The sequence below is a fragment of the Lasioglossum baleicum genome, chromosome 3 (assembly GCF_051020765.1).
Source record: "Lasioglossum baleicum chromosome 3, iyLasBale1, whole genome shotgun sequence".
Lineage (NCBI taxonomy): Eukaryota > Metazoa > Arthropoda > Insecta > Hymenoptera > Halictidae > Lasioglossum > Lasioglossum baleicum.
The window spans coordinates 3,314,369-3,338,413 of NC_134931.1; the positions used below are offsets into that span (position 1 = coordinate 3,314,369).

A 24,045-nucleotide genomic window follows, 5' to 3' on the forward strand; every position below is an offset into this window, starting at 1 on the left:
ACAAATCTGCGGTTATCGAATATTATTCCCTCGGCTGTGGCGGCGTGTGTCCGTGTGTCCCCGCGTTAGGGGCGCGGTTAAAAGCTCCACGGCGCGAAAAATAATATAAAATAACGGCGCGATTCAGTGTGATTCGGCGCGGTGCGACGCGGAACATCGCGTCGCACCTCGGCGAATATATGTAAATGTGTTCCAACCAGCGTTCAATCGTACGTCGACGCGTACACGTCGCATCCGGTCGCGACGAAACTCGTTCCGTTCCGTCGAGTCGAACCGAAACGACTTTAATTTCTAATTGGCCGATTGTTTGAACATCGGTTATCTGCCGGATCGATACCGCGCCGGATCGTGGAAAAATCGGCTCGCGACTACGTTTAATATCCTGCGACAACAAACATTTGTCGGACCGGCAGACGTTTGCTTACACGCGCGCGTGCCCGTGCAAAACAAATTGCGCTCGCGAAACGATCCCGACGAAATCTGTTTTTTTGGCCCGGCTCATAGCCACCGGGTCCCGATTCAGTATATTTACGGGAAATGTTTTGAACGTCCTACAGGCTCGCCTGCAATTCATTCGGATTTCCTCGAAACGAATGTCGCGTTTCGCAACGTACATTTGAATGTTCGAGCAAGGAAAAGGATATTTTTGAGCAGCTTTTATCGGTTCTCCGGTCGACCGCGCTATCTGCTCTTCCAGCTTCTATCGCGGATTCGCTCGAGCCTCGAGGCGACCAGCCGAATCGGAACTTTGCTCGCGACGAATTCGCGTCTCCTTTACCCCCGTTCCAGCGACCCGTAAGCGGCTCGTTTCTCGAGGCCGGATCGACTTCGATACTTGGACGATACTTTTCCGCGACGATTAATTCCATCGCGGCGCGTTTCAAGTTTCCAGTGGATTTTCTCGGTAGACTTGCCGCCGAGCTCCGACTAAATAAACTTTCGAAATTTTCCCGGCGGGTTTTGCCGTTGTTGCCGCGCAAAAAGCGGAAACCGCTGGCAGCCTTGCCTCAGCTTTGCCTCAGCCTCGCCTCAGCCATACCGCTATCGAAGTACCAGATAGCTACCGAAAACTTTGCTCTCGAGACCGGTCTTTTTTCCCCGACGAGCCCCGCTCTTCCACGCATCCGTGGCTTCGGGTATTCCTTGAGAGCGGGACGGAATAACAAATCGACGAAATTACGATAGATAGAAACTCGGGTGTAACGCGCTCTCTCCGAAGCGATTCCCTCCGCGGCGCACCAGCGAACAGGATCCGATAACGCCGGAAAACTCTGGAGACTCCGCGTGCTGACTCGGTTCAAAGACCTCGGCGACATGTTTCGAGAACTTTTCACTCGTGAAAGATATCGCAACGAAATTTCAACTAACGATTTTCTAAAAATAATAACTCGCCAAAATCTGGAGCAGAATCTACTCAGTGCGAATAACTATGCTTCTCACATAAATCTTAACTGTTACCTGTTATTTCTTTTCATGTTATATACAGGGTGGGGCGTTGTAAATAGGTCACCTGAATAACTCGTTTGCTTTTTAAGATAGAAGCAAATACTTCCGACCAATATTACTTGGTATCGGGGCGCTCATAATCTGATGTTACTAATTTTTTTATAGGTGGAAACGTCAAAGACATACGAAGAGTAACTCTGTTTTTTAAATAAAAATTATGAGCGACTCGGTACCAAGTAAGTTTGGTCTGTTACATTTTCTTCTATCTTCAATAACAAGCGAGTTATATAAGTTACTTGTTTACTACGCCCCACCCTGTATATTCTGCGGATCTTTATGCATTCATGACTTCTGAAAATGTTCAAAAAATGCTATTAAGGTGGAACGGGGTAAGTGCGCCCTAATTTTTGCAAAGTTGGGCTTTGAACTGATGTACATATTTTCAGTCTGGTATGTAAACACTTAACGCTCTTGGTACCAAACTCTTGCCACAGTTATTACTGATGAATTAGTATTATGTAGGATTCTAATTTTGCTTGAAAATTATCATTTTGCTAGGATATTGTACAAAGTGTCTCTGAGAGTTAAAAATGCTTTCAAAAGAATTATTAATAATCCTGCTATAAAATGCTTCTTATGGCATTAAATTATATTGTTTAGTTTTATAGTTATCCATTTTTAAACAAACGAGTACTCTCATGCTGAAATATGAAAGGGGATACAGTGATATTAAAACAAAGTTTAAAAATGCTTTCAAACCTTGTTTCAAGTGCTACGGGGCAAGAAAATAATGATTATCAAGCCTGTTACAAAATGCTTTTTATTGCATTAAATATATTGTTTAGTATTATAGTTACCCATACAGACTACGGACTTACCCCACCGTGATAGTACGCACTTGCCCCGTGTAGTAATATTTACGGGGCAAGATCATCTTAAGTGTTTTTCTCAAATAAATTTTTAAAAATACAATAAAAACGGTTTATTTAATGTAAACCTACATCAGTATTTGTTGTACTTACCTAAAATAACAACACAAAATATATTAATAACTTGTAAACTATTGCACGTTCAGGGTAACCTCAAAGTTGTACGTGTACCGCGCACGTGACTGTTTGGCATTGGTTGATTTAAGCGAGGAAAACACCTTTATTCTTGGGCGACACCTATTTGTATGTCGAATAGTTCATACTAACTTATACTACATTAATAAATACAGGCTAGAGAAATTTCGCGCGTTCATATTATAATAAAAATAACCAATTACCGGACTTGCCCCGTTGACGCACTTACCCCACTCCACCTTATATGAAATTCCACAGAATTACGATTTTGATTTATCTCAGATCTACAAAGGCTACTACCACTGAAAATGAAATCTCATTTGTTTCCACTTTCTATAAATTTGCCTACAAAAATAGAAAATTGCATAAACATCTGCAGTCAAGTAATATAATATAAAATAATATGCTTTTCACGACCACACTCGAGCTATCTAAACATTATTCGCATTGACGGGTCAAGCGGTTCGGACGTATATAAAATTGCAAATTGTTGTTATAAAGGCGATTCGATCTTGGAGAAGTTTTCTTTGATCCGGTGGGAAAGAAAATTTCGGGGAGTTTTTTTCCCGTGGGTTTCCCGAAGGAACGAAATGCGGAGCACTGTGCATAGCGGGCGCAGGAAATCGGAACCAGTGTGCTGCTTCAAAGCGATTCCCCCGTGCTCATCGCTTTGACTCCGACTCCGACTTCGTCTGTAAAAGACGTCTGGCGAAAGTCGAAGATTTATGGCTTCTGAAACTCCATCGGACATGTTTAGACGGAGTTTGCCGTCGCACGAATTCATTAAGAGATTCGAACGCTTCTCTTTGTATCGGCGCGTCGTCGTCGTCACTGTCGTAGCCGTTGTCGTTGCAGTTGACGTCGTCGGCGAAAGGTTGCGTAACATTTCACCTGAAATAAACGAGCGGGACGACGACGCGACATTGGAAAACGCGTCGAGATCGTAAATCGATAACCAGCTGTATACAACCTGTGCTCGTCGCGTGTCGGCAGTATAAATTGGACGAGTTCGAGAGAGATCCGAGAGATCCTCGCCTCGATATTTCCCGTTCGCTTGATTTTTCCTCGGGAAGACCGAGCGAAGGTGGAAAACGAAAGGGAAATAAAAATGTATACGTATAGGTGGGCGGATAGTATACATAAAAGCGAAAGGTCGAAGGTGGCCGTTTCGACGGGACGATAGTAATCGAAATCGTACTGATACCCTTATTTATAGCCGGTCGAATTTCTCCGTTCCGCTATAGGTTTCTGCATAAAAATCTCATGAAACCGGACAAATGCGAAACAACGATCGACCTCCTCGCCGAAGGAAAGGAGGTTTTATCGGCGTCGGAACGAGCCTGGAAAAAAGAACGTCGATACGGGACAAGCGTCGACAAGCATCGACGACGTGTCCGTAACAAAAAAAAGAATAGGAAAAACGGGAAATGAACGTCGACTTCTTGTTCGTTTTTACGGGCGAGAGATTACCCGGTATAACCGACGGTAATTCATCTTCGGAGCTAACGACTCAAGTTTCCAGGAAACATACGAAACGCCCGGGCCCGTTCGATCATCGGACACTCGTGGAGAGGCGTCGCGATAGGAACGATGCGCGGAAAATAAATTAGCGCGTGAAGCCGCTCTCCTCTCGCCTCTCCTCGTCTCTCCTTGTCTCTGCTCGTCGTGTCTCGTCGGCGTTGTCGCGTTAACAGGGCGTTTCTAATGACATAGCGTGACGACGAGCCGGGATCGTTCGCCCGTTCAATTTCCGTGACGAAACAAGGAACGAGGATTTCGATGACGGTCAATCTTCGGCCAGATTGACGCGACGGGACGCGACGGCGCGATTCGCAGTTAGCAGTTCGCGGGTTATATCGAACGAATGATGGGGGAGACGCTGCTCGGAATTTGTACGACTGGCACGGTTCGTTCTCGACACTCAACACTCGGCACTTCAGCACACCTCCTTCAGGAACGAGTCCCCTGGAGCACGCGGAAAGTTTAATTGCCGTCGTGACGCGACGCGGGGAGCAGTGCCCGTCGTTCTTTTATTCGATTCCAGTTTCCGCGCGATCGAGAAACGATCCTCTCGGTTCCTTTTCATCCCCGAACTACGGGAATCTCTCGCCCCGGCGCGGCGCGGCGGTTTGTATATCCGCTCGAGCGGTTCTCGAGTGTTTCTCTCCGCCGCAAACGCGTGGATTCCTCGCCGGAAAAAAATGGCACGAGTAGTCTTTCGAACGCTTAGTAAATTATTCGTTGTTATATCTCGATAATCATTTCTGAAATTCTGAGTTTCTTCGTCCCCTCGGAAAGAAACGAAGTTTATTCTAATGTTAAATCGCGCTTCACCACGTTCTTTCACGGGAAACGTCACTCCACATTTTTTAAAGGTTGATCCCGCTTCAAGAAAGCCGGTATAAAGGGGGAAAGAAGGGATTTCGCTCGCTCGGAAAGGTGCGGCGTGTGCTGTAAAAGCTGGCGCGACCACGTCCGAGATCTATCCGCTCTTTCCGCTTCTTCCGCTTGTTCCGACGGTCCTCGGATAAACTGTAGGAAAATCGGTCGGAGTTGCTACGAAACAGCGATAAGAAACCGAGGAAGGAAAGTCCGGCGAAGAAGCGGACATACGACGAAAGCGACGGAGACGGCGTCGGTGGCCAACTGGAAACGGGAGCTTTCCCGTTTCCCGTTCCCCGTAGTCACGTTCCACTGATTTTTACTCGAGTTACAGAACGCGAATATAAAATGTCCGGCTGCGGTTCGTTGTTTTTATCACGGCCGATGAACGGAGCCCTTCCCGTATCTCGTATTCCCGAGGGAATCTTTCTGGTCGAGCTACGTTCTTTTCAATTTTCTGCTCTGGCATTCTCGTGCAGCTCGTCTCGAAATTTTCCAAAGGGTAGCCCACGGCGTCGTGAGCTCGCGGAACGGTTAACTCCGATTTTAAAGGCATAGGTGGAGTCAGGGGAACGGAGAGAATGGGGGAGGACAGAGAGGAGAACGTACCGCGCGGAAAATAGAGACGCTTTAAATTCGCGTGTGTTAGCACAACAATGGGTCAAAGGAGTTTCGCACAGCGCGAAATTCCATCTCACGGCGGAGAACGCGCCGACGTCGACGTCGCGTCGACGCGCCAACTTTTGATCAACGACGACAACGCGCCGCGCCACGCTCGGACCGAGTTACGAGAATTCCCGCAAATTGGATTTCCTAGTCGCGAGGAGACTGCGACTAGGAGAACTCGCGCGGAAAGGGAAACCGGCGCGAAAGATTGCCCGCTTTGTCGATCCGAGCGGACGCGACAAGCGACTCGACGAGGCGCGCGTTTGTGTTTCTTCCCAAAAGGGAAACACGCACGCCTGTCTCGCCTGTCGACGCCCCTCCGCAAAAACTAGCGAATTGAAACGATTTCGGAGGATACTTGTGCGATTACGTTCTAGTTTTCGCGGTTCCTTTGGCGGGCCGCGCTCGTTTGCTCGTCGACGCGTTGAAACGCGTTTCTCCGCTCGTGCTCGCGTTCGTTTTCGTTCTCGCTCTCCGGCTCAGGCTCGGGCTCGACCCGAGGCAAGAGGCGAGAGGCACGGGATCGCGGTTCTCGTTTTTTGTTTTCGAGCGCGAGAAAACAATTCTCTAGATTCCTTTAATTATTTCGTTCCACGTCGCTGGCGAACCGGCTCCCCGTACAGTTTCGAGCGCAACGGGAAATGCTTGCCGAGATCACGCACCGGAAACCAAACAAAGGGGGCCCGCCGGGCCGGCTACGAAAACCGAGTCGAGCTCGAATAAAAATTCACTCGGCCAAAGCTTCGATCCCGCCCGTCGACGCCGCGCCGGCTGCGCGCGGTTTCGTTTGATCGAGCGACACTCGTTTCCCTCGCGGGAAGCCCGTTTTCTCGACGCGATACTATAACTTTCCATAACCCGTAACAATTACCATAAAGTATGCTACCGTTGCATCGAAAATAAGATCGTGCTTGAAACTTCAGCTACAAACGCAACCGTAGATTCGAATGCGTATTTACGTCGTCTCGCGCGAATGGTCCTTCCGCTTTTGTGTATTCAAAACCGCGTAAAAATCACTGACAAGTTGTGGTGGCGTACAAGATCACTAACCGTAAAGCTCACTGCCCTCCTCATTTTTCATGGCGATTGAATTAGTTCTCTTTTTAAATACATCAATTGAGTAGCTTGAAATTAGCTAGAAATTTACTTCGTTTAATGATCAAAATAAAAGATATCCAATTATCTTTTCCGTATGTTATTTCAGTATTTTAAAAAATACAATATCAATACTAATTTAAAAATCACCGTAATTGGGAGCGAACGTGATCGACTCACGAGTGGTCCAAAACTAACAATTCACGCCATCCCTACCGAGAAGCTAATTCGATTTTCGATCGATATCATCTCGAACGCATTCTCTAGCTTGCAGCTGGACGTCCGACCAATTATTCGAGGAAAACTGAGATCTAGTACAAGCGACAGGGTTAGAGCAGCCGATCGGGAAATCCAAAGTTTCTATTCAGCCGAAACTTTTAAGCTCCAAACGTATAGGATTTCTCGATGGATCGTCGTTTTAAGCCGACAGAGGACAAACGAAAAATCGTCGCCTTTGGGTCTCGCAACTTCCAATCGCGTCGTTTACCCCACAAAGGTGAAAACGATCCGACAGGGTTACGCGTTCGACTCGGTTTGACTTTTTGAAAAGTTGCGAAGTAGACTTTCCAAGCCATTCGGTTGTTACGGGGACCCGCGATAACAGAACTGGTTCGAGAGACGATTCCACGTAGAACCGAGAACAGTGATCGACGCTGTTGCGTTTCCGCTTTCGGGTGTTCCATCAAGTCGCGCGTTGCTTCGTTTCGTCTCGTCTCGCGGGCTGTTTAATCAAGTCCGCGAGACGCGCCGCGCCGCACCGTTTCATTCTAACCTCGTCCCGCTATTACGCGTGTCACACTCGGATTAGAACATCGAGATAATTGCCAGGAACGCGGAGGAACGTGAGCGCGCGCGTTGCATCGCGCCACGTACCGGCTCTGCACAGCGGAGCGTGTGTAACGAGGGTGCGTCGGATTCCGTTGGTTTCCACCGGAGAATGCAGGTCGGCGAGGGGACAAATGGGTGGACGGCAGGGCCGGACAATTTAACACTATGGGACGGATGGTCCCGTATGGACCGGTGTGTCGGTATTCGTCGACCGACGCCGATTCTTCAAATTTAATGTACGAATGCAGTGATACCTACTCTCCGTGGCTCACAAAAAGTCTCCGGTTAGGAATTCCAAAGGGACGCGGCTGCGAACCGTCCGATTGGGTCATTCCACATGCACTTTCGGTTCTAGCCGAATTATCAGCTAAAGTGTGTGACGTCAAAGGGACCTCGAGGGACTACTTGTGAGGCACGGAGAGTATATGATACATACATACACTGCAAGTATATTTAGTTAATTGAATTACTATCACCTTAGGGAGACCGTAAGTCAAAGTGTGACTGACTCGAAAATTCGAGTGCTGGAATCGATCGGCTTGCGTCGGTGAACGAATTCTTTGAAAACGATAGCATTGTAGCCGGAACCATTTTGTTTCCTGTTTTCTATGATGGTCGGTTCTAGCTGCGAACGGCACGCTGTCCCCGAAGCCCGTTAACCTTCTCTCTGTGCACTGCTATTCTAATGTTAAACGTGTACACAGATGTAATCGAAACCTGTACATTTTTCGAGCAAAATATAAAGAAAAATTATGAAAATTATTAATATATCACAGGTAGCATTCCTAGAAAATCTTTGGAAATTTTCCATTCGTGAACTTGTCATTTCACCCGATCCACAGAGAGAAGGTTAAGGGGGTAGACTCGTTTTTTCCAGGATTGCAAGGGTGCGGGATGCGCCTTCTAGTTTCTCGATAATGCGCTGAACCGACTGGCTTTTTCGATAGTCAAAAGCGCCAGATAAAAGATCAATCTAGGCCGCGATCGCCCTCAAAAGTTCTATTTTTACGTTTACGAGGCGTAATTTGCATTATTCGGCAGCATGTGGCTGTCGCAGCTTTATGAGAATGCTACATGCACAGCTTTATGCTCATGCAAATTGCGCCTCGTAAACGTAAAAATAGTACTTTTGAGGGCGATTGCGGCTTAAATTGATCTTTTATCTAGCGCTTTTGACTACTTAAAACCCCCATTTCTGCAATCCCGGAAACGAGTCTACCCCCTTATGAGATTGGTCTGCAGAGAAGTAAACATGGGATGGTTTTCTGTTTGGTGTCTCAGGTGGGATGGCTCCGGATGGAGGATCAGACGATATTGTCGATGGGTCAGCAAAAGGTGACCCACTCGCCCCGGTTCCAAGTCATGCTGGAGAGCGCGAAGACGAAGAATCAGAGCCAATCGAGGGACGAGGAGGAGGCCACTTCGCGGCTGCAGATTCGCCAGCTCCGGGAAGCTGACCGAGGCTGCTACATGTGCCAACTGAATACGAAGCCCATGTTGAGCCAGCTGGGATGCGTCGATGTCCTAGGTATGCCTAATTGCGCGTTATCCCGCATTCCGTGGCGGTTGGATAGGTACGTGGCCGCGTGCGTTTGCGGTAGCTCCCAGAGACGTCGCGCACGCACCTGGCACAAGGCACGCGGCGCAAGGCACGCGGTATACATATACGGTACGCGATAGAACGCACGAAGCACGCGATACGTGGCACACGCACCGTTTCCTCGCGGAATTAGCCTCGCCACGAGAAGGGGGTGGAAAATACGCGTGCCTCGCAGCCAGGATGCGTTTCAATGGAAACGCCGCGCCACCCAGGACCGGCCAATGCAGCTTGTAGACTGCATACACACATGTACGTAGACGCGTAGCTCGTATACAGGGTGAGTCGCCTAACGCTGCGAGCTGAAATATTCTCGAAGCTGTTGGCCGTGCCGAAAAAACTTTGCTGTTCGACATAACTAGCATTTCTGCGGCCGTGTTCAGAGAATGTTCAAAGATCATGTCTATTTGCATTTTAACATGGGATCCTAAACGCCGCAAAGCTGCATTTGTAATGCACAAGGGACCATAAAAATTAGCTTAAAAAGCTTTTTAGCGTTTTGGAACACTGTGCGACGCACGGCCTGCGCGTTTGACCCGCGTTAAGGCAACTTAACTCGCACTTTTCGATATAATTAACAGTTTCGAGAAGATTTCAGCCTCGTGTCTCGGATGGCTCGACTGGCGCACTGTGTATAACGTTACATTGCCGGGTCGGGTCGTCTTTTATACGTTCCGCTGCGTTGTGTATCCCTTTCGCCTCGATCCTCGATCCCCGATCCTCGGTACATTATGCGCGCACGCTCTCGCGACCCTCTCTGTACCTGTACTCAGCATCCCGCACCCGACTCTGATACAAGCGCGTGCAACCGCGTGCCCGCGATTCATTGTACGGCGTGCGGCGCGCGAGACGGGGTGCGGACACCAGGGGCGGAAGGGAATTCATTGAGAGCGTTGCGCCTACAGTCTGCAGTCTGCAGCCTACCCTACAACCTACAGCCTGCCGCCTACCATTGCCTGCCTGCATCCGACTCGAAAGACCGATCGGACCGAATGGAATGAAATTCCTTTGTGGGGTTACGCGGGGAAGGTCTCGTTTCTTCCTTTCTGCGCCGACCCCGACCCCGACCACGACCACGACCAGAACCAGGACCACGACCCCGACTCCGATCCCGATACCGAGCCTCCCTCGCCGTTCCACTGTACGGAATATTTGTCCAAGTTGAACCCGTGTAATTGAAATGGCCTCGCAGCGTCGGCGCTCGTTCAAAAGAAGCGAGATTTCATCCCAAAAATGTGTTCCTTTCCCCGATAACACGGGCTTGGTAAACGCTGTTTAATTTTCCACGAGAGCGAAACGTTTTAACCTGATTTCGGCTCCTCGTCCAAACCCAGCCCAATTTCCATAGCGGCTTCAACGCCGTGCCGACCGTTGGATCTCCTATCTACTGTGTTATACCCTCGTGGCCCGCGAGGTCGTGAGCGTTCTTTACGCGGCTCCATAAATTCCGTCGCGACCGTGTAAATACGCGTTTAACGACGCGCATTCGACAAGAACGAGACGCCTCGAAACTTCAAATTTAATCCGAAAATTCCGACGGTTTTTGGACGCGGAATGCGTCCCGCGCTTCTCCAATTTGCACTCGACGCTTTCTTCCGACGCGACGCGAGATCCTTCGAACGGTGCATGCCGAATGCGCAAATCCCCGAGACGTCGCATTGTCGAATGCCGAGAGATAGGCTAACAGCGATTACGCAACGTTCCATAGTCGAGCCGTCGTTTCCCCGTAATTTTTCCTGAGGATTTTGATTAGAGATCCCTATTTCACGTGTATATAAGTGAATACGGATCCGTTCGGCACTTTCGAGTCCGACAACTTATGCGCTATTGTTTTCCGATCCGAAACCGCGATCTCTAATTTTGATATCGTGGAATAAATAGCTGTCCCGCTGCGAATAGCAAAATTACTTGAAATTTCATTTTTGTCTTCCTTTTCCGAATCTCCCGATTCGATGCTCGATCGTATAAAGTGTGAAGTATGAAATATCGTGGACTAACCGCTGAAACGGACCGAACCGGGTTGTTGGTTTCAGTTCCGCCGGATATACTGAGCTCTGGGACGTCGGAGAGCGAGGTCTCCGTTCAGGAAAGCGAGAATGCGACCCTCTCGTGCAATGCTTCTGGAAGACCGCCACCTCGTGTGCAATGGCGCCGTGAGAAAAGTGGTTCCATACTTATGAGGGGTCCTCACGATTCGCTGATACTGGGTAAGATATTACACTTTTATCTCGGCTCGAGAACTCTCGCGTTTCGTCGCGTCGGTCCGCGTCGGTCCTCCTCGATGACAAACAACGTTCGATTCTTTTCTTTTTATTAATTCTCGACGTCGCCGCTCCTCCTCGAACAGCCATGCCGAGTGGTATAGCCGTTGCAGTGGTTTCCTTCTAGATGACAGAAAGCTTTCTAAACCTTTTTCTTCGGCTGGTCGCGTTGTAATCTGTAATGGCCCAAGACTGGCAACCGTTCGATGCGCTTACACATTAGGGTGGCTCTTAGTTACTCTTGTCAGAATTTCTTTTACGGCATCCCACAGAGTTGCTCAAAATCATTTAACAAAATTTCTGTGCAAAGTAAATAATTTAATAAACGTTGAATGATATCGGCGCTACGGTTCGATCGTTAAATACAAAAAAATATAAATTTTTAACTAAGCAGTTTTGCTATTTTTCAAAAAAATCGACGTTTCGGTCCTTGATTTGGACCGTTTTCAAGATTGAATTGAATTGCGTCTGTAAGAAAATAAAGTAATTTCCATATAATAACATACAATTTTCAACGGATAATGACTATTAAATGTTTAAATGTCAGGGAAAATATCTTTTTCAATAATATTTTACTCACTTGCTTAGGTGTGATTAAATATATTATTATGAGAGTCGTGAGACTCGTGAAACACATGTGTTCAACATGTCTGTTTTTACTATACTGATCGTTTCAACAGAGATCTAGGTTATGTAGATCGATACAACGGCGGTAAATTCAAACAATCATAATGTGTCTTTATTCTCACACCGATTGAAAATACCATTATGGTAAATCACGATTTATTGACATTCAATTTTTACTGAATTCAATTATTCATACATTACTGTATGTGTTATATATTTAATTTGGTTGACAATCAAGAGAAGTAAAGGAAAGTATATTTTTGTATTGGAAAGGAAAGTTAACAAGAATACGATCGATATAAACAATTTTTTATAAATAATTTAATGCTCATAAAAGCGTTTATATTGTATATGTTAGACAAAACCTATTGTAGATCTGGACAGACTACGAATTTTATGTCCTATTACTTTTTTTCGTAAAACGAACGGTTTTGGTTTCGTTATCTTTTAAGGTGGAGTGGGGTAAGTGCGCAAGAGTTTTTGCAAAGTTGGACTTTAAACTGATGTATTTTCAGTCTGGTATGTATAAACTTAACGCTCTTGGTATCAAACTCTTGCCAGAGTTATTACTGATGAATTAGTATTATTTAGGATCCTAATTTTGCTTGAAAATTATCTTGCCCCGAAAATGGGGCAAGAGCGTCTCTGAGAGTTAAAAATGCTTTCGAACCTTGTTTCAAGTGTGCTACGGGGCAAGAAAATAATGATTATCAAGCCTGTTACAAAATGCTTTTTATTGCATTAAATGTATTGTTTAGTTTTATATTTACCCATACAGTACGCACTTACCCCACCGTGATAGTACGCACTTGCCCCGTGTAGTAATATTTACGGGGCAAGATCATCTTAATGTTTTTCTCAAATAAATTTTTAAAACTGCAATAAAAAAGGGTTTATTTAATGTAAACCTACATCAATATTTGTTGTACTTACCTAAAATAACAACACAGAATATATCAATAACTTGTAAACTATTGCACGTTCAGGGTAACCTCAAAGTTGTACGAGTACATACCTGGCACGTGACTGTTTGGCATTGGTTGATTTAAGCGAGGAAAACACCTTTATTCTTGGGCGACATCTATGTCGAATAGTTCATACTAACTTATACTACATCAATAAATACGAGCTAGAGAAATATCGTTTATATTATAATAAAAATAATCAATTAACGCACTTGCCCCGTAGACGCACTCACCCCACTCCACCTTATAAATAAGCATCAGCGAAGAATGTGATTTCTTTTTAACTTGCGGAACTTATTTCTTTTAATTGCAGATTATTTTGTCTTAAAAATGTTTGGGTTCCACTTATTCAAGGGTGGCAGTCTTATAAAGAAAACTGCGTCTAGAAAAATCCTCTAAAATAAAACGTTAAATAAAAATAAGCAAATCTGTGGGAACTTTAAAAGTCGAAAATACGAGCCACCCAAAATCGAACAAGACCCAGCGATTGTCATTAAGAAGCACAAGCTCGAAAAGAGTGACAATTTTGCTGGCAGAATGTCGGTTGCCTAATTCCGTTTCAATTTTTTTTGGATAACGCGGCGCGATCGACGAGCCGTCGAGACGGGATTACCGCGATCGGGTGGTAATTAAAATTCGAATCGAAGACACGTCGCGTAGCGTCGCGCTAGGTTCGAGCAGTTTCGAGAACTAATTATCCAAGGTGTCTGCGCGAGACGATTCGCCATCAGGATCCGCTTAGCGGGACACGAAGACGTCGTAAATTCGCGAATACCGATCGAAAGCAATTACGGGCCGGAACATGTCCCATCGAATAGAGATTAGTTTGTCCGCGATGACTTTCAATATCTTTCGGTGGTCTCCGTGTGTGCTCTTTTGCGTGTGCTCCGACGGCATTCAAGCGTTTCCGCTGGAGACCGCGGACGCGGATGCACTTTTCGCGCGAGTGCCCGGCAAATATTGTTAATCGGTCAAAATATTCATCGATATTTTCGACGCGGTCGACGCTGTAACAAAAGTGTCCGCCGCCGAATAATGAATCTTCCATTTTCGCTGGATCACATTAGACCGTGCGAGCAGCCGACGCGTTTTATCCCAATCGCGGAACGAGCCGATGATTTATGTCGCTCGATCAGTCGCTGTTAATGCAATTCATCGCGTTCCATCGATCGCTGAAACGTCGCGGCCACGCGTGTACACTTGAACGATAATGCCGTGCATCGACTGGGACAGAACGGGACAGGATGGGACGAGACCGGACGGGACGGGACGGAACAGGACGTCTACGCATTCGCGTTAACTCCGCCGCAATGCTGGCTTGGAGTTTTCCGTCGAGTTTGCGTTCTATTAATTGTTCGTTGGACGCGAAATCCTCTTAACACGTTCGCCGCGGCACAACTAAGCAAAATTGTCCGGGTAACCACACGAAATATTTCATCCGATTTCGTTTAACATTCAATTGTCGTAGTCTGGGATTCTGTCGATCAAAGTCGAAACTCGAAACGAACTTTCCAACGAACGAACGGTTTTTACGAAACATGCTGCATCTCTCGGTCGGGGAATGTGGGAGATTTAGGATCGCCCCAAAAGCGGACATCGCGGCTCGGTAACCAGGTTGTTCGAACGCGAACCACCTATTTTCCTGTAATTCGGTGTACGCGTAAACGTCGGCACGCTGGCGCGAGGCCAGCGATATGTATACGAGTACGAGAGCTTTCAACAAGATATTCATACGATGCGCGATTTTCTAGTGGACAGCCAGTATGGCGAGAAGTTGGAATTAACCAGGGTAGACAGGAGGCAAATGGGGGCTTATCTTTGCATAGCCAGTAACGAAGTGCCTCCGGGAGTCAGCAAGAGGGTCTACCTAAAAGTTAATTGTGAGTACCTTTGAACAACCGATATTGCTACTTTACACTTTAACGATCAACGGATCCGCAAAACTTAAATAGCTGGTCCGCCGCGCAATTAAACGTTGCCCGACCTCGCCGGCCGCGTCTGTTTATCAATTATTTATTTCCTCGAGGCATCAATGAAAATGCACGCCCACGAACCCGTCTAAGTCAGAGTCAAAAACTTTGCGGCCGCGAAACAACCACGATCGAATTCCTCGGTCGAAGCTGCTAGGCTCGCTGCATTGTTTCATTAACGTTCAATCTTGTTTTCTTTCTCATTCGCGATCCGTTCTTGCCATCTTCGTAGATTCTTATTGAATACAAATTTCCAGAAATGTACGTTCTTTTCCGCTAGCATAACTTTAAATGATTTGATCTCCGTTTAACAGAAAAGAATAACGTATGTACAGACGTGTAACATATGTACAGGGTGTTTCATAATTATATGTCGTGACCGCTATAGATACCTGAGAAAATATACATCGAATTTTTTTCATTTGTCTCCTCCTTTCCGAGAAATTCCAGTTTGAAAATTCGGCGAACACGCGTGTGCTATCGAATAGGAATTGTATGACGCGTCTGTTCATGGCCGACTCATTCTACTTCTCAAGAACGCCAGGCACACGAACTTGACGGATTGTTAGTCAATTTTCTCGAAAACGACATGTCAAATGGAAAAATTTATTGCATATTTTCGACTTATTTTCCCATGTAGAATCATCCCCTCCACGTTTATACAATTTTAAGGCACCCTGTAGACATAGGGAATGAAATAGTTGGCGAATCTTTAAAGTTGTTTTTTAAAAGAAAACGGTTGAATTGGATTCAACAATTTTGACATTGGGATTCAATGTTAAGGTCAATTTTGCAGTCCATTTTTGTAACAAAACACACGCTGTAGTGGTCACAACAAATATGGTAATCTTGAAACACTCTGTACTGTACATGCATTGGGTTGGAACCAAAGCTAAAATTCAGATACTTATTCATAGATCTATTCAATTTAAAATTTGAAGCACTTTTGGGCTTCGAGATATTCTGATCTAAATAATTCCAGAACGTTGCGATCACAATGCTATATCGGTATGTTATATTTATAAAATTTAATGAATTTATTTAATCTCCAAGTTCTCAATAAATCGGAAGTATGTAGTTCCTTAATTTGGTAAGTTTGATGACGTTTGGAGCACTTTTAATTGAATAAATTAATCAATTTTTCAATAACATATTTTCCATTCTGTTCTATATTACTTTTTGCCATTTTCGAGGTAACTTCTCGTATTATTGAATAAACATATCCATATTATCCAAAAACATATGAATAAATACCTTAGATTCTTAATTTGAAAACGCTCGTTTATCCCGTTATTTCGGAATCGTAACGTTTCAGTCATGCCCAGTGCGAAGGTGCCCAACCAGCTGTTGGGTTCTCCCCTGGACACGAACGTCTCGCTGATCTGCTCGATCGAGGCTTATCCAAAGACGATTAACTTGTGGACTAGGAAGGATAAACTTATCACGAATGGGTGCGTACCTACGCGTTGATAAATCGAATCAAATCGTTTCGGTCTCCCGGCCCACCGCGTTGTCTGTTTTCGTGGGAGACTGTCGTATGTCGTTATCGGATGCGAGGACCGAGTCGAATCGATTCGATTCCATCTTAAACGGGCCAAAGTAGATATTCCATCCGCTAAAGCTAACCGATCTGTCAACGCAGCGGCAGATACGAGATCAGCGAACGGACACACCCGGACGAGGAGTGGAAGACAACGATCGAGCTGAAGATAAAGAGGTTGGAGAAAACGGATTTGGGAGAGTACACGTGTTCTGCGTCCTCGAGCATGGGGAGGGCCGAGGCTACGATTACGGTGTCCGGTGAGTCGTCGAAATCGGAGATTACTATAGGCGTAGGGCGTTGGGCGTAACACGAAGCCGATCGTGTTCGACCAGTTGAACGGTTCCAGAGTCTCCCTAGTTTGTCGAGGGATATTGCAATGTCTCACATTTTTTGTGTTATTAGGTTGTTGCAAATGAAATGGCCGTTTTGAATCTTTAACATAAACTTTTATTTTACAAGCTTTATTCATATTCCATTAATTGAAATCATTTCCATCGGCATCTATGCACTTCTTCCATCGTGATACAAGTGCCTTGTAGCGGCCAGCTGCACACAGTAAAATTAACATGTGCGGTGCAAATGCTGGAGAGGTTTTAGAACTCACACGACAATAGAAGCTATTTTTGAGGAAACTGTCAGATAGAGTCATTAAGACATCTGCTAGGGTTGCCATTAGGTTTATTAGCGACAGTCTCAATAGCCCTCGCAAAGAGTCATAAAACCCCGAATTTCTAAAGGCCCAAGCCGATGGTACGGGACCCCATTAATGTAAAAAGGACCCGTTACCTGAAGACGCAGAAGGCATGTTGAGGGTGTAGGGCCCATGGAAATTCCGCTACAAGGGCAAACTCGCGACACGTCACTCTCGCGAATTTCCCACTCCTTAGAGAAGTATTCACGAGAGTGGGGGTGCAAAGTAGCCCCACCTATCGGAGTCAAAAATATATTTTGTTTCATTTTCGCGTTCGCAGAAATGTCAGGAGACTTCAGTCTTAGGCGAACCAGCGAAGCGAACAGTTCTTTCTAATAAACAGATATTTCGTCTAAATACAAACTCTCCTTCAATTGAACATAAACACCTTCCTACAGCCTCAATGCCTTTCTGGTAGAAATCTAATAAACGTGAGGCTTCTTTGAATATTTTTCCATTCAAAAAGCCATCTAGGTGCTTGAAAAAATGTTAACCAGTAGGTGACAGGTCAGGCGAATAATGAGGGTAAGAAAGAACTTCACATTTCAACTCTGCTAATATTTTTACTGTTTCTTTCGCAATATGTGGCCGAGCATTATCGTGAAGCAATAATACACCACGTCTATTGACTAATGCCGACTGTTGAACACGCAGTGTTTTTCGTCCATTATATCAATTTCCTGACAGTATTTATCAGCATTTATGGTTTACATGAATCCCTTTCAACTATCTGTTTTAAATCTAAATCTTTAATAGCTGCTGGCTTATGACCACGAGGCTCATTTTCCAGATTTGTATCTCCGGGACGAAATTTTTCGAACCAACGCCTTATGGTCCGATCACTTGCTACATCTTCACCGAAAGCGGCATTTATATTTTTCGCTGCTTCAGACGCAGTATATCCAAGTTTGAACTCGTACAAATAAATTATACGAATTCCCTTTTTTCCATGGTGAACGAAAATCGATTTTGAATCATGTATACTATACAATATCAATAATCTTATACACGCAAATTCATGTACGAGATATGTACTTTTCAAATTGTACAGCTTCAACCCCATTTGTCGTGGAAAGACTAAACTACAAAGGTGGGAAGTTTCAAATGTGAAAAACGGTCATTTCACTTGCAACAACCTAATAGATCTACGAAAGGATATTATCGGTCTATGTACGGGGACATGTCCAAAATCTTGCTAAAGAATTCGCCTTATTGCTATGTATATGTTACGGGTAATGTGTCTAACATGTGACAATGTTAAAATCTGAGAGGAGAATCTCTAATCGACAAGTTTATCGCTATTACAGATGGACATAAAAAAATGTCAAGTATGGATTTAACACACTGCCCAACGAACCGTGGATATCATATAAAATGTCCGGGCAATTTGTAAAATACCTGCCCATTATTCACATTGCCCTTCACATTCTATAGAATGTCCACCTTAAACACATTTCCCGTAATATATACACCTGAAATCTGAATCGACATTCCGAAGAAATACACTCCTCAAAAGAATTAAGGGATCACTTCTGCGAGAACCCGAAAAACTGCTCCCACTTTACGTGATCGTAACTCCGTCAAAAATTGCTGTATCGATATCGTTAAACAATGTATTGAAAGCCTGAAACCTCTAGTTTCAGATGCTCTGTTTCAAATTGTTGCCATGTTGGTTTTTTATAAAGTTATACCGAGACGAGAGAAGACAACATTGACGGTTAACAAAAATTTTGTGCAACTTTGGAACATCACACGGGGAGAAACAAATTTTTTTGATAAATCGCGTTAATATCATTTGGAAGGGCTATCTTTCCTGTGTAAAATGTGTGGTTGTTGATTATTGTGCGATCTTTTTTATTCGAGTTATTCAACATTGAAGGAAATGTTGGCTTTTTAACTTTAACTGGCTCCAGAAAGCGAAAAAATTATCGTAGAATCTTATGCAAAAAAGCAATAGAAAGAGCGTTTCTTTCTCTTCAAGGTACTTCGTTTGTTTTTTCAATTTCATTAACATTTCGATATACCAGGTGTTTCTGAAAACATGCTTAAAAAATGCACAATTTCCATTTTTCCTTTGACTCGCAGTATCTCGGCGAGAAATGATCGTAATATAATGGGCCGAACGTCAGACTGAAGCAGAGATTCTGCCAATTCGATTGAGTACCCCATGAGAATTGCTGCGACAATTTTTTACCTATGGCAGCTGTGTTTGAAGTTAGTGCTTCGCAGAAATTAGCGCGCCACGTACAGCGGCTGCCTGACATCTCTGAATACGCTACCGCCGCGCCGCACAGTGGAAAAGGACCAAACTCGATTCAAAATCAAAGAACTTTCGATAGAAGTGAGGTGGAGCGATGAAATTTTTTTTAAATTAAAGTTGTAACTTTGCAGAATATGGGAAAAATAGGGAGATTATGGTACGAACGTTTTTTAATGTTGATAAAATTCGTTAAACATGTAGTATTTCAAGAAATGAGGTTTCTCCAGTACCACGCGCGGAAAAAATTATTTTTTAACATGCTATATATCATTTCCCGTAGATTTTTTCACGCTGATTTCAAATCTGGTCTCAAAATTTGTCTACGACCTCAGGATTTTGCAAAATCGATTTCTCCCCCGTGTGATGTTCCAAAGTCGCAAAAAATTTTTGTTAACCGTCAATGTTGTCTTCATCTCGCTAGAACTTTGTAAAAAACCAACATAGCAACAATTTGAAACAGAACATCTGAAACTAGAGGTTTCAGGCTTTCAAACCATTGTTTAACGATATTTCTGACGGAGTTATGATCACGTAAAGTGGGAGCAATTATTCGGATTCGCAGAAGTGATCCCTTAATTCTTTTGAGGAGTGTATATTGGGGGACGGTTTCGAGAAAATTGGAAGACCAAACGTGAAATATACATGTTATTTGACTTTCGGCATAAAACGAGTACATAGAACTAAAAATAATGTTGTAGCACTGTTCCCGATTGTTTTGCAGAGATCGAGCGAGTGACGCCACCCACACGGGCCACCTCGGCCAATTGGAAGAAGTCGAACAAGGGGAAGTCGAAGTTTCTCCAGGCAACCACGAACAACCGGGGTTTCCACCAGATGAGCACGCCGGCGATGCAGAAGAGCACCGCGAGGATAGTCTACAAGTACCATAGTACGACGACGACGACGCCGGATCCCCGTGCCCCGTTCATCAAAGACGAGACGATGTTCAAGAGCCGCGACAAGCCGAACGCGACCTCCAAGAGCCGCGCGATCCTCGCGAGACCGTTGATCGACGCTCGGATCTACGCGATCTGCACCGTGCTCTATCTGAGCCTGCGATAAGAGAACCAGTCGCGGCGTAACGAAACGACGCGCACTCTTCGAGGACCGAGGATCCCCGACTTTGCGAGGGTATTTCGCATTCGGGGCAATCGGATCGAATCGAATCGAATTTGAGATTCGAACGCGAGGAACACACCGCGCAACACCGTCTTCCGGCGCGGCGCGCGGCGGCGGCGGCGGCGTTCCCGAACAAACGATCAGGAGGAGGAATCGCAAACTCGGAAGTTTTAATTGAACTCACCGAGAGCAAGTTTCTTATTGCGTTCCGAAGACGATGACGAAGCGCGCGCGAGCTCACTCGACGACGCTCGATGCTTGTCGCTCGTCGCAGCGACGACGACAACGACGACGACGACGATACACCGAGTATAATCGATCTCTCGTCACGGACCAGCGCCGTCACGAAAACTGTTGGAAAATTTTAAGAGATAAACGCTTACGAAGGTATTTTTTATGAGCCTTTTATCCGTTTCTGAACGCGGAGGAGAGAAGAGACAGACAGGGGGGGAAGGGGAGTAGTTCGTGAGCGGAAAGCACCGTGTTCTTCGGTTGGACTGAATGTCGCAACGTTGCCGAATATTTTTTTAACGACGAACGTGGGGAAAGGAGTGAGCAGGCCGGGATATCTTCAATTGAAAACTCTGATTTCTCGTTTGTGGGGTTACTAGATGTTACGATGTGATTTTTATAATGTTAGCGTCGAAAGCCTTACCACATGCAGGGTGTCTATCTCAAGTGGGCCACCAGTGTCATTCACGAGAGAAAACCGTTCGGAAAGATGGAAACATGGGAAAACAGGAAATATTATACCGGAATACCACGAACATTACGGAGAGTCGAGGATAACCGAAGAAAAGGAAATACCAGAACGAAAATATTAACCGTGAACCGATTACTCGCGCGTTTTCAAATTATTTCAGCAATGGCAGTGGCGATCCAGTTCAAATGAACATCCGTTAATATGTATGTATATCGTTACGCCGTTACGTGATAATTATTGTCAACGATTAATTAAGTATTCTACCGTTTCCCGTAAGATTCGCGCCGTGCCGCGAATCGATCCATCTCGAGGTGGGTAACTCGTATAATTCCGCTATAATATCTTCAAGTTATGTTGTCCGGACATTTACAATTTTTGGCGAGTCTACTCGTTGCGTATCGATACCGATTCGACGAAACAATGTGTGCGTCTCGTTTTTCTATTTAAAACGCTCTGATCGACCTATAATATTGTATGTACCGATCTTGATTTTACCTTGAATCCCAATTTTATGAAACGAGTATGTACCAGGCCCTCGCCTAAAGCTTCATCGAAATACTTTGTAATGTTTCTCTGATGTACTATACATATGTAATAGAATTCCTGCTAAACACGAATTGCCCCCCTCGAGCAAACTATTCGATTACACTCGAACACGCAGACAAATAATTAGCATACTAATTTGTACGTAAGGAATAATAAGATATGTTTGTTCAACGGTACGATGAAGCAAGGGAACCGAGATCGTAATCGTAATCGTAATCGTACTCGTAATCGTAATCGTAATCGGGATCAGGTTCGAGATATCAGGATCGTAAATGGCAACACGATGAATGTAAACGAATCATATCTAAGTCAGATTCATATCCGTAGGGCATATAGTAACGTACTGTATATTTTAGGAAGATACTAGACCCTACTTTCGTTATTTTCTGTATTTTTTTAATTACCCGTAGGCGAATAACGTACCTCAATATGCCAATGATTGAAACGAGACCACGATGTAAACGTAACCGACGTGGTTGACTGCGAGGAATCCGCCAACAGTTCGAGTAGTTCGAGCGAACGAAGCGTACATACACTTGTTTTTGTATCGCGGGATCCTTATCGTTATCGAACGCGCGGAACATTACAATTTACCTGAAATAAACGATCATTTTCTAGTTTCAAATCTACGACTCGTGTGTACTTTAATTCGTTCGCGATATTGATTTGCGATACACGAACGAACGAATACCGCGCAACGATCGTTCGCATTCGCAGCGATACCATGTATCTAATATACTTGTACACCCGGCTATAGTTTGCTTTTAAGGACTCGACAATAAGTGTTCCTAAATAGATCGCGGTTTCTAATGATTTCTCCTTTTTAAATGTTCCTCGCAAAACACCGCAAACCATATCTCGCTCTGTAATTCGAATCGGTGTGCGAAATGGTGCTGGTAGGAAAGCTTCGCGATCCTAACGTATCGAAACAGATTTTTAAACGAAGGAGAACCGAAGCTTTCCGCCGATATTATGCGATTCTCATAAATGTCTTCTATTACAGAGAAGTATAGGTTTTAGTCGCAGTGCGTGGTATATTGTCTTCGGAATAGTAGCATATCCGCGAGGTAAACGAACGAATCGCATATGTTGAATATACCTATTTAACAGATACCGTATATCATGAAACACTGCTCAATATAACGACTCTACAATAACTATATTAATTAAAAGAATGTTGTTGTTTATAGAAGAAAAATATATTATGGAAATACGAAGAGAAAATGTGCTCAAATTGGATAATTATATAGCTTTGGAGAAAAGGACGTGTTGACAAATAAAATGTACCATGCAACCAGCACAGATATTCGTTTCTGTTTACCTTCTTTACGTATTAACAAGCTCGCTAGCATTTGTTCGCAGACAATAATCTTTTTCCTATGATTTCATTGGTTTCAAACGTGTCGTGCTTACTTTTTGCAACTATAAAACATGGATAGATGGTATCAGTGTTTTTATTGTTCTCGAAACTCACCATCGTTACAACGATGACCAAATAACAATGAACAATCGGAGACTCACTTTTCACAAGTCCATACAGCACTCTGACATCTCACGACCAAAAGAGAATGCTAAACGCCATTAGAACGCAACAAACAGCCACGTATGGACTTTTCCTTTCGCCGATCCTAGCACACTTCCAAAACGTACCCTGTATACTGACAAATAAGTATTATTCGTATCTTAATCTTTCTTCGGTTCGCTATTTACAAATTCTGAAAAACTCACCCAACTCTTTTCATCCGATTATCCATGAAACTCGGTGCGAGTGCTTTGACATAAGTGCAGGTACATATCAGTAACAGGAATACTGACAGCAGACTCTGAAAATTAAACAGGGCAGACTACGCGCCACCCAAAATATACGTTTAGGATGATTTTATTCGGTAAACAATTAGGTTATGTTTACAATCAGCGCTCGTTTTTGATTGCGGGCCATTTCATTCGAATTGCAACTTAGAAATGATTAAAGTCGTGATCTTACCATTACGATTCAAAGACAATGAACGCAAAAGCTTTGGAAAATGCTTCGGATAATCGAGTCACATGTAAATGTCAGCAAATTTGACGTACGTCGCAGCAGAAATCAACCGGTTCCACAGGCGAGTATGCAACAGGCGAAAAAGTTCGAAAAGGAACTAGCATTTCCATGTACCCTAGATGCGAAACTCCGGTCTTTTTCTGGAATCAATTTCATGCGTACTCAAGTGGTACTCAAGTCGGTACCAGGCTTGCCATATTCCGCGCGTGCCAGGCCCCTTACCGCTGCGCCCCTCGCCGCG

The 24,045-nt window shown here is 44.6% G+C and overlaps 2 protein-coding genes across 5 annotated transcripts in view; one reads left to right on the top strand and one right to left on the bottom strand.

Moving 5' to 3' along the window:
- LOC143207086 (lachesin) overlaps nt 1-20,751 on the top strand; it is a 108,615-nt gene extending 87,864 nt beyond the window's left edge. For all 4 annotated transcript variants that reach the window (XM_076420150.1, XM_076420149.1, XM_076420151.1 and 1 more), the window contains 6 exons: nt 8,763-9,009; nt 11,112-11,285; nt 14,683-14,811; nt 16,217-16,352; nt 16,544-16,701; nt 20,117-20,751. In XM_076420150.1, the coding sequence (XP_076276265.1) occupies nt 8,763-9,009; nt 11,112-11,285; nt 14,683-14,811; nt 16,217-16,352; nt 16,544-16,701; nt 20,117-20,457 (1,185 nt within the window). In that variant the 3' untranslated portion in view covers nt 20,458-20,751. The remainder of the gene's footprint in view (nt 1-8,762; nt 9,010-11,111; nt 11,286-14,682; nt 14,812-16,216; nt 16,353-16,543; nt 16,702-20,116) is intronic.
- Nucleotides 20,752-23,199: 2,448 nt separating this feature from the next.
- Nucleotides 23,200-23,937, bottom strand: Ksh (transmembrane protein 167A-like protein ksh). Its single transcript, XM_076420160.1, has 3 exons — nt 23,748-23,937; nt 23,492-23,607; nt 23,200-23,421 (listed from the first exon to the last, which is right to left on the bottom strand). Exons 1-3 carry the CDS (start codon nt 23,748-23,750, stop codon nt 23,316-23,318), a joined length of 225 nt encoding a protein of 74 aa, XP_076276275.1. The 5' UTR covers nt 23,751-23,937; the 3' UTR covers nt 23,200-23,315.
- Nucleotides 23,938-24,045: the final 108 nt, after the last annotated feature.

Bases quoted from the DNA above. Each gene is read 5' to 3' on its own strand.
- Ksh (XM_076420160.1), bottom strand. The intron at 23,422-23,491 runs GTGAGTTTTTCA...CTTATTTGTCAG, and splicing joins AATCGGATGAAAAGAGTTGG to TATACAGGGTACGTTTTGGA.